This window comes from Platichthys flesus, chromosome 23 (assembly GCF_949316205.1).
Source record: "Platichthys flesus chromosome 23, fPlaFle2.1, whole genome shotgun sequence".
NCBI classification, from domain to species: domain Eukaryota; kingdom Metazoa; phylum Chordata; class Actinopteri; order Pleuronectiformes; family Pleuronectidae; genus Platichthys; species Platichthys flesus.
In genome coordinates, this window is record NC_084967.1 from 16722056 (window position 1) to 16739594 (window position 17539).

General features: G+C 43.3%; 1 protein-coding gene across 1 annotated transcript; it reads left to right on the plus strand.

The window, feature by feature from the left end:
- The first annotated feature begins 885 nt into the window (after window positions 1-885).
- On the plus strand, window positions 886-13570 carry dyrk2 (dual-specificity tyrosine-(Y)-phosphorylation regulated kinase 2). Its single transcript, XM_062382778.1, has 7 exons — window positions 886-974; window positions 5125-5228; window positions 6285-6618; window positions 6820-6983; window positions 7151-7540; window positions 7637-7727; window positions 7803-13570. Exons 1-7 carry the CDS (start codon window positions 935-937, stop codon window positions 8453-8455), a joined length of 1776 nt encoding a protein of 591 aa, XP_062238762.1. The 5' UTR covers window positions 886-934; the 3' UTR covers window positions 8456-13570.
- Window positions 13571-17539: the final 3969 nt, after the last annotated feature.

The window sequence follows — 17539 nt, forward strand, 5'->3', positions numbered from 1 at the left end:
TCTGCTGCTGTGTGAGTCACGTTAGTGTGCTGCTCTCTGTAATTTAACTAAAAGGTGTGAAACCTGAGACCACACACGCCCTTGAGCAAACATCAGTGTCAGAGCCACGCGGCCTGGAGCCAGCGTCTGTGTGTCTCTGACGTAAACATGTGGTTGGTCTCCAGGCAGCTCGATGATGATGATGATTTTGATGTCCTCACCTGGACGAGGATGAAGAGCGGCGCTCGGCTCTGAGACACGTCCAGCGTCACCTGGAGGTTCCTGAAGAAGCTCAGAGCTGCTGACCTCCTCAGGACCGGACCAGACCTCCTCCAGGATTCAAACTTCCTCTGATGTTTGAGGTGAGTTTCACTTTTCAACTCACGACATGTTGTGGAGCATCACTGGTGTTGCTATGGTTACCTGCTGAGTAACACAAACATTAAATATTCCCTTATTATATCCAAGGGAAATATTGTCACATTAAAAAATTTATTTTATTATAGAATAAAATCGAGTAAGAGGAGAAGGTACATATTATTATTTGTTATACTGTTTGTGAGGCCCTGTGTTGAAATAGACGTACTCAGTATGTATTGATATAATTGTATTATTATATTTGTTTATATATTTTGAGAGGTTTTGCAAGTACAACATAGTGAGAAGAGGAGGAACATCTTGTTATACTATTGATATTTTATAAAGGTATTGTTATTAGAGAATGAGTGACACGATGAGAGGATTATTATTATAATCATAATTATTCCTAATATTTATATAGTGAGTGAGAGACAGGAAAGGAGGATTATTAGTAGTATTATAATTATTCATATTATTAATATAGTGAGTGAGAGACCGGAAGGGAGGATTAGGAGGGGGAGGAAGAGGAGGAGCTGCAGATGGAGGAAGAGGAGGTGTCCTGCTCGGTGGTGTCCAGAGGAGAGGAGCGGCCGCCATGTTAACCAAGAAGCCCGGAGCCTCGGTCCTCCCGACGGGTGAGCACACACTGTAGCCGGCCGGAGGGCGCCTGAGCCCGGACACTGCGGCGGACACGCTCCGCTGATCGCGCTCGGATCATCTCCGGGTGAATGTAGCGTCAGGGCCCGGTGGGAACCAGCGAGGAGCCGTGAGGGCTACCGGGGAGACAGGAAGAGAACCAGTGTGTTTCTCCTCATGAGATCCACTGTCACCTCCCCGGGGGAGACAGGGAGGAGGTGCAGGGGAGACAGGGGGGAGGGGGGGGCACCGACAGGAAAACAGAGAAACGGTTAAAAATAAGAGCTCGAGCGGCTGCGGACGTCTGCAGGTTATTTATAGCGCAGCAGCAGATTGAGACAGCTCAGTGTGTCCTGACACTCCACGTCTCTTCAGAGACACTCCACTGCTCCGAGGAACACGTCTCCTCCCTGTGTGTTGTTGTCATGTGAAGTGAGTCTGTGTGTGTCTGTGTGTGTGTCCTCGGGCTCTGGGTCGGTTTTGGCCTCCAGCTCCACAGACACAACTGAAGCTTCATGTTCCTCCATCTGTGAAACAACCGGACGTTTTCATCCCGATGTCACCATCATAACACGCAGGCTAATGTGCTTCTGATGCTACATGTGTTATTACATGTTTATACGTCATGTAGCCTGGTGTCCGTCCTATGTTACACGTGTTATTACATGTTTACACGTCATGTAGCTTAGTGTCCGTCCTATGTTACACGTGTTATTACATGTTTACACGTCATGTAGCTTAGTGTCCGTCCTATGTTACACGTGTTATTACATGTTTACACGTCATGTAGCTTAGTGTCTGTCCTATGTTACACGTGTTATTACATGTTTACACGTCATGTAGCTTAGTGTCCGTCCTATGTTACACGTGTTATTACATGTTTATACATCTGGTCTCATAGGGTCCGTCCTATGTTACACATGTTATTACATGCTTATACATCATGTAGCTTACTGTCCGTCCTATGTGACATGTGTTATTACAAGTTTATACATCTGGTCGCTTAGGGTCCGTCCTGTGTTACACGTGTGGCATTCCTCTGATTGTTATTGTTGTTGTTTTAAAGGAGTGAGATCAGTGGTGATGAGGTCAAGAATCTTTGTTTGTTTTGTTGTGACACTGTGAAACAGCTATTGTGGAGCAGTCCTGTTGTTCGTCCTTATTCACAGTTGATATTAATATTACTGTCACTGTTAAGAAGCTACAGAAGTTAATCGATTAGCAAGCTAGCAGAGAAGAAAGATGACTAATATAGAAATATGATGATTACGGTTCTGTTACCGTTGCCATTTCTGAGAACGTTAGCACATATGGTAGAAATCCTGAATTCTGAGGTATGAGATTGTGACAAATATTATTTTTTTTTTTTTTATTTGACAATTTTGACTATTTACTTGGCACATCTGCTCAGGTGTCTTTTCTCCATTTATGTGAAAATTCAAAAATAAGACCAATCTGTCCATCATGGGTCACTGACTTATAGCTGTGTAATTTTATCATAACAGAAACGTTATTGGTTTAATAACCAGTTCATTAGTGGCTTGATGAGCCGTGTGTGTTTCGTTCTGCAGGCTCTGTGGCACCAGCTCGAGCCGCGTTTCCACTCTGGTTCCATTATGTGTCCTAGTTTCAATCAATACTGTAAAACATTTAACAACCACTTTCATTATTGATGATCTGCTGATCGTCCTGGTCCAGATTAATCAATCACTACTCAGGAACGTTTTTCACAACAGTCCAAACTCCGCTCAGAAAATAACTGGAATATATCCAAATATTTGCAGATTAAATCTCTGTTGATTAACAATGTGACTAATTCAGCTCCAGCATGTTTACGTTTTCTCTCTACATAAATATCAACACCACAGATAACCTCTAAGAACAAATGTTTGGATTTCTAGCTAGTTCCTAATTACTTTCCTTCACAGTTTTTAGCTACGTTCTTAAATGATCATTAGTATTAGATGTAGCTGCAGCCTGGGATCCATTGCGTGCCAGTGATTGATCTACAGTGGCCTTTGAGGGACAGAATTGCAGTGTCAGCAGATTGATATAAAAAAGGAGGCGTTCTGTCTTTTCACTTCCTCCTCCTCCAGGTCACTTTCTGAACGTCAGGCTGAGACGCACACACGCTCACATTGCTGCATTTTCCCACTCGTCCTGTCGAGCCGCATGCCGCGGCTGCTCGCCGGCGCTCTGGTATTTCCAGCTCGGTGTCGGTTTCACATTCAGCACGGCGTTAGCTCGCAGCGAGGAAAACTCCACATGCTGTCCAGCGTACTGTCCATCCCTGTCACATTATCAGAGTCTCCTGGAGAGGACGGGGCCCCGTGGAGCCGGTGAAGGGCCTCGGGGCCACTGGAAAACATTCAGAAGTAGAGTCGGGCGTTTCTGGCATTTTAACATTAAAGCAGTTGGTCGATAATAACATGTTTCTTTAAGGTTGTGTCAAGTTTGTTAACTTAGTGCCTGCAGTTTGTTGCAGGAATTTGTCCTTGATGGCGCGGTGCTAGCGTGACGGTGCGTGTTCCAGGCCCTGTCGTTAGCATGTTCTTTGCCGTGTCGTCGTCTTACATCACGCTGGCCTCTGAGTCGTCCTTATTAGCAGGATTACAGCGAGTGTTCAGATTAAAGGCAGAAAGCAGCATCACGAACCATCTGTCTGCTTCGAGCTGCGCGGCTGTGACACCCAGAGCTGGACGGCGGCCCCTGAGGGTCACATGATCGAGTCCTGATCGAGGTTAAACATTATTTTCACTATCGATTAGTGAGCAGAGGATTTTCTCAAATTATTGATTAGCTGATGATTGATGGCGTTGGAGGCAGAAGTCACTCAGTCAGGCAGAGAGGGAGGTAGAGAGGTAGGCAGTGTATTGGGGATTATCAGGCTATATTAAAACCTTCATCCTCCTTAGACTGAATCAACCTGTGGGACCCAAACAGACTCCTGAAGGGACCCGACCTGGCTCCCTCTGGTCCCAGGCTGTGTTCATGTGAACCACGATGCTGGACACTATGTCAGGTTTTAAACTGCTGACGTCTCAAGCAGCGTTTGATTTCAGGTGATTTAGGCTTCATTCACACTTCTACGATTTATATTAAAATCATATCACTGTTCGGCCGAGCTCAAGAGAAAACAAATCAAGCTGTACAAGTGTGGATGAAGCCTTAGAGCTGCGATGCTCAATCAACTGCTGTTTTTTGTTATTGGTTAATTGTTTGATTCATGGGTTTGGTCAGTCGTGTTTCATATCGACAAACCCAAACACAGATGTGACAAAGACTCATATACACTTATTTTTACTGAGTCTAATCCGGTAGTCGAACAAAACTTATCTTTTTGAAGAAACCATTAAAGAGAACGACAATTAGAACAAAGAGATGACAGGTTATGAGAGTTGATGATGACTGGAGCCCAGAACCGGACACATGTGCACATCTGTAACAGAAAAGGAGCTGATGTGTGTGTGAGAGGGGCGTGGTGCCTTTGTTTCCAGGCTCAGACAGTCTAATGTTGGTTTTGTGACAGTTTGTCATCATTACTTTTTGGCTTAAGTCTTATTAGAATGTTTTCTGCTATTGAGTTAAAGGGCGGTTGTTTGTTTGTCTGCTCCTCTTTCGCCTCATTGTGTGTTTACAGGAAAAGCTCAGGAGACGTTTCTGTCTCAGATTTCAGTCATGAGTAAATATGTGTTAGAGTCTGATTCTTAAAGTTGAACAGAAAATGTTGTCTGGACATTTTGTGTAGTTAGTGTTTAGCCTGTAGAGCAGCAAGCTGCAGGACATGATGTATGAATTCTATAAAGTCTTCATCTTCTACGTGTACGGCTCCTCTTCTTCATCCTGAGATGTTCTTCAGTTTCACGTCCGTCAGGTGTTAGAAACCTCATCAACACGTCCACTCGCTCTCTGGGAAGCTTCCACACATGGTCCTGCTGGTTCCTCTCATGGACTCACTCTGACATGTTACACACATTTCACCAGGAGGCTGCAGGAGAAGATCCAGAACATGTCCACAGACACTGACTCAGACATTTGTTCTCACATACAGAACCTGCAGAACATGAGAGGAACATGTCAGGAACATGTTCCGACTTTTGATATATGTCTAAAAATTCTCAAATCTTTTTTCTCTTTGTCTCTTCTCAGGCAAAGTGGGCGAGCCGGTCTACTCTCCTGGTCACAGCGTCTCTCAGACAACGTCGCCCGCCGCCCTGCCGCCGCTTCGTAACAACAACCACCTTCCCCCGACGGTACACACAGCTGCAGTGATTGTGTTAGCATGCTGTTAGCATGTGGAGCAGTCAGCTAATAATAGCCCTCTGCTCTGGAACGCTTTAAACAGCTGATTGGTTTATAGGCTGGTGTGAAGGGGACATGGACACACACACACACACACACAAACACACGCACACACACACTAACACACTGGACTAATGGTATAAAGGGACTCACGCAGCATTTATCAATGATATCATTACTATTAGAATTAGAAAGGATTAGCATTTTCAGCAGAGTCCTTTATGACATAATATGAGTTCACATACATACACTATTAATGTATATGTGTGTGTGTATATGTGTGTGTGTGTGTTGTCAGGTATGGGTGGAGTCAACAGAACCAAACACTTTGTTCTCATATGTCACTGTAACTACAACACACACACACACATACACACACACACACACACACACACACACACATGCATGTCTGTGTCTTTGTTGCTTTTCCATATTGCTGTAGTTCCTTATTACAGGCAATGTATCTCAGTTAAAAAATCAGCTGTTTACAACACCACAATAATGTGTAATAGTGTGTGTCTGTGTGCGTGAAAACTGAACTGCCAAATGCACCATTGTTATCTGAAAGGACCCAGGTGTGCTGGTCACCAGAGCAACAAGAAATGACTCACTGAGCGAGAGACACAAAGAGAGAGAGAGAGACGGAGAGAGGGAGAGGCGGAGGGAGAGAGAGAGAGACAGAGAGTGGGAGAGAGAGAGGGAGGGATAGAGTTCCATTTAGGAGAACTAGATTATCAAACTAATTGAGACACTTCAAAGGAACATGTGACACGTGTGTGGTTGTTGAGAACAGAGACAGTTTCTCAAAGTTTCCTATGTTGTGTTCAAGAACATCCCAACATGCGAGTTTTGACTTTATTTTAAGATGAGCTTTACATTTGACTGAACCTGATGCTGCTGCAGCAGCGTTGATCAGAGAACTTTCAGTTTGAGATCAATGTAATGAAATCAGAAGTTGCCGCTCTACCTTTCAGTCTGATCTGATGTTTCTCTGTGTTTCCCCTCAGGGAGGCTCTAAAGCCACCATGTCAGACGCTGTGCAGCTATCGTCACAGTCGCAGGTCCACATCACCCAGCTGTACGAGGACAAGCGTCCGGTCCTGACCTCCCAGCCCAACGGCCTGGCTCCACTCAGCTCCACCCGGCCAGGACTGCCGCTGCCTGACCGGCAGACGTCGTCCTCAGACCCCAGCCACCACTACCGCCAGGGCAGTGCCACCTCCAACAAGTCGACAGACAGCAAGCCAAAGCCCCACCCCCTGTCCCCGGAGCAGGCCATGAAGCAGTTCATGTCTAAAATGTCCTCGTTCGAACACCACGAGGTCTTCAGCTTCCCTGAGGGTGAGCATCCTTCCTAACATGCTTACCATGGTTGGTTAATGCTGACAACAGCAAACCTTTAACAGCGGAAATATAATTAGTTCAATATTCATTGAATTGATATCCGATTAAGAGACAAATTCAGGACTTCCTTTTGTTTCTTGCAGCTTTGGAACTATCATCACTAAAACATTATTACTGTTATACTCTCTTTCTCTCCAGTGTATTTTGTTGGTCCGAATGCTAAGAAGAGGTCAGGGGTCATGGGCGGAGCCAACAACAGCGGCTTCGACGATGATCAGGGATCCTACATCCACATCCCACATGACCACATCACCTACCGCTACGAAGTTCTTAAGGTCATCGGCAAGGGCAGCTTTGGACAGGTAGGAATTCTGCTCATACTATTACAACTACTCTCTACAGCCAGTGATAAGACGTCTGCTGAAGGGATGTGTCAGCTATTTGTTGAAGAGCCCTTTCTGGTTTGCGTTAGAGAAGGTATAATCGATTTAGGATAAATGAGAGCGTCGTGTTTCTGCTCCCCCTGAAGGTAGTGAAGGCGTTCGACCACAAGTCGCAGACCCACGTGGCTCTGAAGATGGTCCGCAACGAGAAGCGCTTCCACCGGCAGGCGGCAGAGGAGATCCGCATCCTGGAGCACCTGAGGAAGCAGGACAAGGACTTGAGCATGAACGTCATCCACATGCTGGAAAACTTCACCTTCCGAAACCACATTTGCATGACCTTCGAGCTGCTCAGCATGAACCTCTACGAGCTCATCAAGAAGAACAAGTTCCAGGGCTTCAGCCTCCCGCTGGTCAGGAAGTTCGCCCACTCCATCCTGCAGTGTCTGGACTCACTGCACAAGAACCGCATCATCCACTGCGACCTCAAACCTGAGAACATTCTACTCAAGCAACAGGGACGCAGCGGCATCAAGGTGCGGAACCAAAACACTTGTGTTTGCTGGGTTGCTTATTGAAGGCATGATATTTAATCAATAAAACATGATCTCTTTCTATCTCTATATCTCTAGGTCATTGATTTTGGTTCAAGCTGTTATGAACATCAGAGAGTTTACACCTACATCCAGTCCAGGTTTTACCGAGCTCCAGAGGTCATTCTAGGTAAGAAGAGAGAAAACCAAATATGGAAATTATTAAATGGCAGATATATTAAAATCTTGATGCCATCTCCTTCAGGCTCCAGGTATGGGATGCCTATCGACATGTGGTCCCTGGGCTGCATTCTGGCTGAGCTGCTGACCGGGTACCCGCTGTTACCGGGTGAGGATGAAGCCGACCAGCTTGCCTGCATCATCGAGCTCCTGGGTATGCCCAGCCAGAAGCTCCTCGACGCCTCCAAACGAGCCAAGAACTTTGTCTCGTCCAAAGGGTACCCGCGGTACTGCACCGTCACCACGCTGGCCGATGGATCCACTGTGCTGAACGGGGGACGGTCACGGCGGGGGAAGGTACGCAGCCCGCCGGGCAGCAAAGACTGGAGCGTGGCGCTGAAAGGCTGCGACGACCCGCTGTTCCTGGACTTCCTCAAACAGTGTCTGGAGTGGGACCCGGCGCTCAGGATGACGCCCAGCCATGCTCTGCGCCACCCCTGGCTGAGGAGGCGACTTCCCAAGCCACCAGCAGGAACCACCACCACGGGGGAGAAGACCTCATCATCTAAACGGGCCACCGCAACCTCTGACAGCGCCATCACCTCCATCTCCAAGCTCGCCACCACCTCCTCAACCACCACGTCCTCCTCCTCCAAAACCAGGACTAACTTGGCAGCAATCACCGATGCCAATGGGAACATTCAGCCTAGGACGGTCCTGCCCAAACTGGTCAGCTGAGAGTGAATGCACCCCACTCGCTGTGGTGGAAAGTCAGAGCTGTTCTCCCCGAGCAGCCGTGAGCAACCAGCTGGACCTGAATGAAACTGGTTTGTCCAGTTTTAAGAGCATTTGTTTTTTTTAAACTGGTTTTCACAACGTTGTTGGGGTGCGTTCAGGACAAACGCAGCCGTGGAGGCTTTGCACTGGGTTGTCTAACATGTGCTGGATGGGTTTGCTGGGACGTGAACTAAGCTGAAGGAAACTTGATCGATGAACTGGGGCACATTGTCAGTCTTGACAATTTGTTGTTTTACGTTCTGAGCAGCAAGAAGTGTTTGAAATGATTGTGAGGCTGCTACGACAATCAAGACACACCACATCGCTCTGTAGCTGCGAACACAAAAACACACACAGACAAACCTGGTGCTGACGGGGGGGAACAAGGCTTTTTTGTTTTTAGTACATATTCTATTTAGCTCAGTTTACAGTTAATAAACGGATTAGACACCAAAAACAACTGCTATTGATTTTAGTCTTACACGGTTTTATCTGTTAGACAATAACAGCCTCATAAAAAACATCTATGTAGTTAACTGACAAAATAATGCAGATATTTCCATATAACACTAAAGCGACGGCAGTTATTACCTAGTCTATGTTTCATATCTCAAGAAATAATGTTGCATTTCAGTTTGGGGAACACGAGCTAAAAAAAAATATCAAAGTAAAACAATATTCTAACGAACCTGACAGAACCATCATCTACCTGTTAGCTGGCTAACTTTCCTAGCTAGCTGTTTTACAGTGTTGCTAGCCTTGTGCCTCTCAGCTGGCTAACTGCTAACTGGCACTGGTCAGTTGGTAGACAGCTACTTGTTTGTGTTTAGCTGTTACATTGCCACCTATTTACACCTAACTGGCTAGCAGTCAGCCTAGCTTTAGCTCGCTCACTACTAGCCTTTTTTGGCAAACAGGTGGCTAGCCTTAGCCTCCTTTAGCCATAGCCTGTTAGCGCTCCACTGCCCAGCCTTACGAAGCACAGATCGAATGACTTTACATTTTTAACGCCTCAGATTTATATGATTTTTAAGGGTTTTCAAGTTTTGTGAGGGTTAGCAGAGAGAGAAGAGGGGAAGAGCGAGACAAAGAGAAGAAGAAGGTGTGTGATTATTAATGACACAAAATGGCTGCTGGAGGAGGAAAAAGAAGAAAGTGGACTGAAGGTGTTTTTTTATGGACAAGTTTCAACAAAGGGCTCTAATACGTGTTAGAAACCAAAGTCTTGTTTATCATCATGAAGCGTTTATTCAATATCGTTTATATTTCGTCAGCCACTATTGAAAGACCAGATAAAAAAGCTGGATAGAAAAAATTCCAACTCATGAATTTGAATAGTAATTTAAGGACTCCACAGTCTGTTAGTTACAGAATCCTGAATTATTCCAGATATGAGGGCAATGCTGCTCAAAGGAAAAGAGACCTTCAGCCAAACGGGAATCACATGAGACAAAATTCTCTCCCTAAATGTCCCAGCACAGAGCGGGATGTGTTCCCACGACGGTCACATTTTGAGGGTCGAGAGAGCAGAGAGGATTGAATGATTCTTCCTTCTGGCTGATTGGAAAACAAAGCAACTCTAAGGATTTCACAGCTCCGTTAAAACGAGACCCTGTATGATCTGAGAGGCCATTTGTCTGAAATCATAAAGAACTTCACTTTGGCCCTGAGCAGAGAAACGTGAGTCTCGCGTCAGATTTTAGGACTAAAGACTGTGACCGTTATTCTGAAGCTGTCCGCGGTGGATATAGAGATTCATCTGGTTCAGCATGGACGAGTGAACAATGCAACAGGGAACCAAGACTTTTATTTCTACACTGATCAAGTGCTTCAATAAGAGTGAAGACGAAAACATTTAAACCAAGTAGAATTCTGTTTTTCGACTTAATAACATATGATTGTGCTGGATTGTCTAAACATCCGGTTTTAATTCAGGGTTTTAATTCAGAGTAATACACCAAAATGTCTGAGAGTATTAATGACTTTCAACAGTATTTAGTAAAAATAACAATATTAAAGGGTCCAGTCACACCAGCGAAGATTCTCTGAGGTGCTCAGAAGCAGATGGTCCTGTTTTCTACGTCCACACTACGAGGTTCTAGTTTTTAAACTCACTGTTGCTATGCTTACACCTATCGTCCGCAGTACTTTTATTACCGGAATTTTCCAGCTTCTAAATCCGAGACTTTTATAAACACTGCTTGTCTTGTTTTATTTTGAAAACTCCAGTGAAATGTTTAAAAACACACGTTCTCTTCCTGATTGGTTCTTATCAGTCACATGACTCGACCACCAGCGGTGAATACAAAGCGTTGCTGACACTTCCTGTCAGTAACAGTTCCACCTCGTCATCCCTACCAACCGCAGAGAAGAAAATCTACTTCCTGTTTACACCACGTGACCCGTGTAGTGTATGGTCATGTGACGTGTCTTTTCTTGTGTGTTAGTGTAGTGTTTTCCAAGAGTAAGTGGATCTAAAACGCTTGTGTGGATGGAGGTCATTATCAGTTTTAGATGTATTAGTATGGATGTAGACTACGCACTTGATTCCAGAGTGAATATTCTTAATAACTGTGATCATAAGACTGAAAACTCCCAAAAGTTCCACTGAACACAAACTGGATAATTCTCCATAACCTCCCAACTTCAGCAACATTCACTGATACAAACAACCAATCACGTGACTGGACCCAGATTCTTGATTACAGCACAAGATAATAACAGAATCTGAAATCATGAACTTCATGATCCAAAACATAAAAATGACCAGTTCCCATAATGTGTAGACACTGATCAGACTGGTCATGTATTGATCAGTATTAGTTAATGGATCAATCAGTGAGATCGGGGGGGGGGGGGGGGGGGGTGTTGAACGATATGCTTCTTATTTATTTACTCCACTTTAATTGATATTTATTACTCTAATCTACATATTTACTATGATGTGCAGTTCATACCGTATACTTGAATGTGTGTGTGTGTCAGATGTATGTAGCAGTGTGTGTGTGTGTGTGTGTGTGTGTGATGTCGATGTTAGGACAGGTTTTCTAAAAAGCTTGTTCCCTCACACGAACACACATTTATCGATATAAAAACACAAATGTATCTTAACGCACTCTGAGAAGTGGATCACGCCAGGACAAGGATGATGAAGAGGAGGAGGAGGAAGAGGAGGGCTGTACATGTGACGACGTCAGCCTGACAAATGTGTTGTAATGTAGCACACAAGAAGAGGACGAGGACAATGATGTGACGCACACAAGGAAGTTGTGACGTAAAAACACAGACTACCTGCTCCGCCCACCTCAGGGGAAACTCTGCCCCCAGTGGACGGAGGAGGAGGACGCGTGGGCCGGTCCTCTTCGATGTTTGTTTTCTAAAGATTTGATTGATTGGTTTGTTGAGTATGTTTTTTATGTTTTTTATGTTTTTTAGTGAGAAGGAGCGCTGAGAGTCGTAACTTTGTGCCTTCAGTATCTCATCGCCATGCTGCGCCCGCCTGGCACACACACACACACACACACACACACACACACACTTGAGGTGGTGATGTCATAGCAACAATCACTAGTTCTGGTGCAACGTATGATCTTATCCTTATGGCTCAGGTTACCACAGACATTTACACCAAGATAAATAACAGTGATTTAATTTCATGGACTGAAGGTTGATTCAAACAGATGAAGAATCCTCGTTAACATTATGAATAATTACTCCTGAATCTCAGAACTTTATTATTTGATTCGATGTTTTGCAGTGTCCATTATAATTTCTCACAAAACAACATGCTTTGTTTAAATGTCAGTCTTTGGGTTTTTTATTTATAATCTTGAATTTGCTAATTTAAAAATTCCTGAATTTTATAATCTCAGAATAGTACGAGTCACAATTTTGACTTAAATGTTGTGAGAATGAATTCCATCAAATCATTTGACACAGTCAATGTAGATTTTATGAAGTGACACATTTTTATGTGTATTTTTATTTTTCCCAAGTAGAAATCAACCTTTCAGCAGAAATGGGTTGACATTTTTGTGGGCGGAGCCAGTTCACAGGCCAACGCACTGACCACAAACGGTAGCTTTAAACTGCACTGACATCTACGTGTGTGTGTGTTTGTGTTGGGATGAGTTATGTAACATGGCTGCACAATGTACAGACACATATCAGCCAACTGTCGCCTCGGTAAAGACGGGCGACGCCTGCTGACGACAGGGCTAAGCTAACACTAGCCGATCGACTGCTAGCGTCCAGCCGCTAGCTGCTGCACTGACGTTTATTTTCTCTACAGTGAAGCTAACACTAGCCTACAGCTAACTGGCTGCTAGTAGCATGTTTTCACTGCTAGCTACAGTCACGTTGAGCTCCTCACAGTTGTGCTCATGCAAACTGTTAGCGTTAGCATTAATGTGTTTTTAAAGGGTTCTTTTTTCATGTTGGTACCTCAGATTACTCAGTTATCATTATTAATATGATCATTATTAGTGTTGTCATTGTTGTGACTAACACCCAGGGCATTTGGTTGAATCTACCAAAGTGCATTCCTTTACAAAGCTAGCTAAAGCTAGCTGCAGACAGACACACAAACAAGCAGATAGAAAGTCCAACAGAAATCACGTGAACACGGAGGCTATCAGAGGAGGAGGAGCTACGCCTCTCTGAGGGAGGAGCTCGCACCTGGACGTTACGTTTTTTACAAAAAAGAAGATGAACTGACTGCGGTCGTCTGGTTGAACTGATGACCTCTTGGTAGCATGTGTGAAACTCGTTAGCCATTTAGCTTCTATTGGGAGATCTCTACAGCCAGACGTTAGCCACTGTTAGCGTGAAGCTACTCTAAATTTCTGTGATGTTTGACAGCTGCGTTTTATTGTGGATTTTATCTGTAAATAATGTTGAAAAATGTTTGAATAATACATTTTGGGGTTGAATGCGCTGCTGTGCCACCGCAGCCAGTTTTACAATGTACTGTATCTACTGTACAGAACACAGACGTCGACACTTTTCTAGTGAGCCTTTGTTAAATTTTATTGTGGTGAAAAAATATTATTATTAATAAAACAGTTTTATTGTTCATTTTAATGTGTTGTTCTTTAATTGAGTCACAAAGTAAGTTGGTCAACAATTAAATGAACATGTTCCTATTTTAGCGTTATATCTTTATATATGCTTTTTTCTCTGAATGTTATTTTTGGTTAAAAACAATGTGTTTAGATATTAAAAACCATAATATGTTATCTTGGAGGCTCTTTTAGTTACAATCTAACAAAACTAGTTGAAGCTTACATACATTATTTAAGCTGTCTCTGTTGAGCTAATTATAAAACAGCCATATTAAACTAAGTTTTTATCAAGATCAGGAAAATAAAAAAATGTGAAGTTTGTTGTTTGAATCTCAAATTCCATCAAATATCTGCACAAGGGGATGCTGCTGTTACCATGACAACGTGGGGTGCCAAAGAATGCAGCGTTGTCAGGGGGAAGAATGTGACATCACAGCTCGAGGAGGAAGGACCCCCCCCCCCACACACACACACACACAAACACAAACACACTTTTTTCATCCATGCTCTTCCTCTCCCATCATTGACAAGATAATTGGTTCACCATAGAAATGATGAGCAGCGACATGATTGGAGCAGCTGTGTTCCAATTTAGGAGGCAGGGAGATTAACAGGAAGTAGAGGGTTACTAATTATAGAAATTAGCATGATGCTAACAGATCAAAGCAGCTCTGCAGGATGCTCACCTGTGCTGCGACCTAATGACCCTGATGAAGTCATTTTCAAACCAAAGCTCTTCCTGATTGGTTATTATCAGTCAAATGACAACACTTCCTGTTAGTCACAGTTCCGTCTCTTTTTTTCACCTTTTTACAATATTTACTGAACCTAAGCAACCAAGTGCAGGTGGATCTACTTCCTGTTTACACCCTGGTTACCTTTTAAAATCCCCATTTTAGGATTAAAGTGTGGATTAAGCTGAAAGTGTGAACAGTCTCAGTTTTGGAAAAAAGTAAGATGTAAACAAAGCAGCAGTGTGGGTGGAGCCTGAAATGATAGACAAGTGCTGAAGTGAGTTTGTTTAATAATCAAGTCCACACGTCAATCAAAACCTGAAACCTCCCTCACTTTCTGCTGAGTCGCTGCTGAGTCACTGGACGTCTCTGCACACTGAACAGTGACGTGTGACGGAGGTTCATCTGTGTGTGTGTGTGTGTGGGGGGGGGGGTCATGATCTCCTGCTGAGCTCGGACTTACACTCTGTTTTAAATAGACACACACACACAAACCCACGCACACTGGTAACCTGATAGTGCGAATTGCTGCAAGGGATTATGGGTCCAAATTAATATCCACTTACTGTACAACTTCACTCACAACACAGGCTCGACACTCATCCAGTAACATGACGTTTATTGATTCTCTAAATTATTCTCATTCCCACACAACGGTTTCAAACTGTTTATTAAGTGTTTACTGATGTGGTCGTTAGCAGCAGAGCTCTGGAGAGGACGCTGTGCTCCAACCTGACACTTCAACATCCCACCAATTAACTGGAGATTAATTAGAAAATAGACTTTTGTTAGATTCTGTTCTTTTAGTTGAAGACAGCAGGAAAACTATGTTTACTTTTCTTCTATATTGTGAATTCTCAAATGAATAGTTTTATTTTGTAGAGCACTTACGTCCCAGCATGCAGTGCTCTAGTTTAAATTATGTTCTGACGTTAAGAAGGTTGCATGGCGTCGTCAGTTCTAAACCCATTCTAGAAGGTTCTAATCTGTTCTAATCCATTCAAACACTTATCGAAACATGTAACCACACTAATCTATTTTAATCTCATCAATAATCAACCAATAACCCAATTGGTTCTAAACCAACAGTAACAGAGACGTTCTGACCCGTGTGAACCTGGTCTGAAGGGATTTGATCACATTCTGACTCAGTGTAAATATTCAGCAGCTTTAAAGTGAAGAAGTGAAGGAACGTTCAAATATTAATAATCTGCTTCATTTTAAATCTGGTTCAAGTGATTTCAACTCACTGTGACCGAGAGTTTCTACTGAGTGTCTCTCAGTCCCGATCGTTTCCCCGTCTCTTTGAAAACCTAAAAATAAAACCAGTCATGGAAACTGTCTCTCTACCTCTCTCTCTCTCTCTCTCTCTCTCTCTCTCCCTCTCTCTCTCTCGCTCTCTCCTCTCTCTCTCTCTCTCTCTCTCTCTCTCTCTCTCTCTCTCTCTCTCTCTCTCTCTCTCTCTGCCTCTCTCTGTATAATTGAATATAGACTCGACAAGCAGCTGATCTGCACCGAGGGTCTCTGAGTTCAGGAAACATACAAAACTCTGTGTGTGTGTGTGTGTGTGTGTGTGTGTGTGTGTGTGTGTGTGTGTGTGTCTGTATGTATTCAGAAGGTGTCAGATTTGTCAGGCCAGAGGTCAGTTTATTTCCAGCGTCTCTCTTCATCATACAGTCGTCTGTCTCTCTCACACACACACACACGAGCACACATAAACACACACACACACACACACACACACACACACACACACACACACGCACACACACACACACAGGGAAACTTTTATTTGATTCTCTTCTCTTCTTTTTCTCCTGCACAGTGACATGTTGAATTCCACATTTATGAATCTGAGTTTTGCTTCAGGGCATGAGCAGAGGCGGGGATCAAACCATCAACCCTTCACTCTGGATTTCAGTTTCTCTCGTTTAGTTGTTTTACTTCTGAATCTTCTTGTCACTCCACTGAAGACAGAACACAGTGGTATACTCTGCAGCCTCCTAGTGGCCACACTGCATCTCTACACTCTTTAACACCTGGTGAATTGCATAAACATTTCTATTATAAAGACAAATGTCATCATCAATCTCTGCTCTACAACATGTTAACAGGATTATTAGTGTGGTACAAGATTAAATACTAAATAACAACTAATGGATTCAGTTGCAAAGTTTGGCCACTAGATGTGAGCAGAGACATTCACTCACACACACGCACACACAAACACACGAACACACAAACACACACACACTCACACACACACACTTAAATTCACTGTTTTTCTTTTTGACCCCATGGCCTTTACTACAAAACTTAAAATTACATTTTTATCTTAAAAGAAGTGAACATGTGCTGCAGAGGCAACTGTATTTATTAAATAACAGAGCTATGTAAGAACAATTAGACGTATTGTTTAATTTTACCCTTCCAAAAATGTAACAAAATGAAATAAAAAATGTAACAAAATGTTTGTGATTAACTCCGAATTTTTGCTCTATTTTTGAATTAAAGAACAATAATTTTATAAAAAAAACAAAGCATGATTCTTTAGTATTGATAAAGTTATAGTTCTAATAGTATATCATATAAATAATTAGCATGAGCAGCTGAACTGTTTCCATGATGACTTAGAATCCACTTTCGAGATATAAGTGTGAAAGGTTGTAATATATTGAAACACAACTGTGTGTGTGTGTGAACCCACTCACAGCTTCCTTTGCAACAGGAAACAACATGTCGCTTCATAGAAATGCCACAGTGAGTTTCTGTATGATATGTTAATGAGCTGTGTGTGTGTGTGTGTGTGTGTGTGTGTGTGTGTGTTCCTTATGCACACTCATTACTCACTGAAACTGATGAACACTCATAAAACACACATTTTTTTTTCACAGCTGTTTCAAACCACAACACTTTATTTCTGAGTCGGTTCTGAAGCCTCAGTTTGACAGTTTGTTCGGCGCCATCTTGGTGATTTTAAACCAGAAGTGACCATATTTGGAAGAGAAGGGGGGGGTGGAGCCTGAGAGTTCAAGGACACTGCACTCCCACTTTCACCTGTTACTACCCCCCACCCCCCTTCCCCCATTTGACTCTAATTGATTTCGACAGGCTAGTTTTCTCCAAAATCTGATATCATGCTCTCACAGGAAATGAGAACCATAGCTCGTGACCCAGACTGAAATATTCACAGGTATTATGTAAATAATGTGTGAAAATCAAGTTTCTGTTTCCCCATTTATCTGGTT

Excerpts from the sequence above, each read along its gene's own strand:
- dyrk2 (XM_062382778.1), top strand. The coding sequence starts at position 935 with ATGTTAACCAAGAAGCCCGGAGCCTCGGTCCTCCCGACGG. Across the intron at positions 975-5,124 it reads AGCCTCGGTCCTCCCGACGG|GCAAAGTGGGCGAGCCGGTC; the intron begins GTGAGCACACAC and ends GTCTCTTCTCAG. Across the intron at positions 7,728-7,802 it reads AGCTCCAGAGGTCATTCTAG|GCTCCAGGTATGGGATGCCT; the intron begins GTAAGAAGAGAG and ends CATCTCCTTCAG.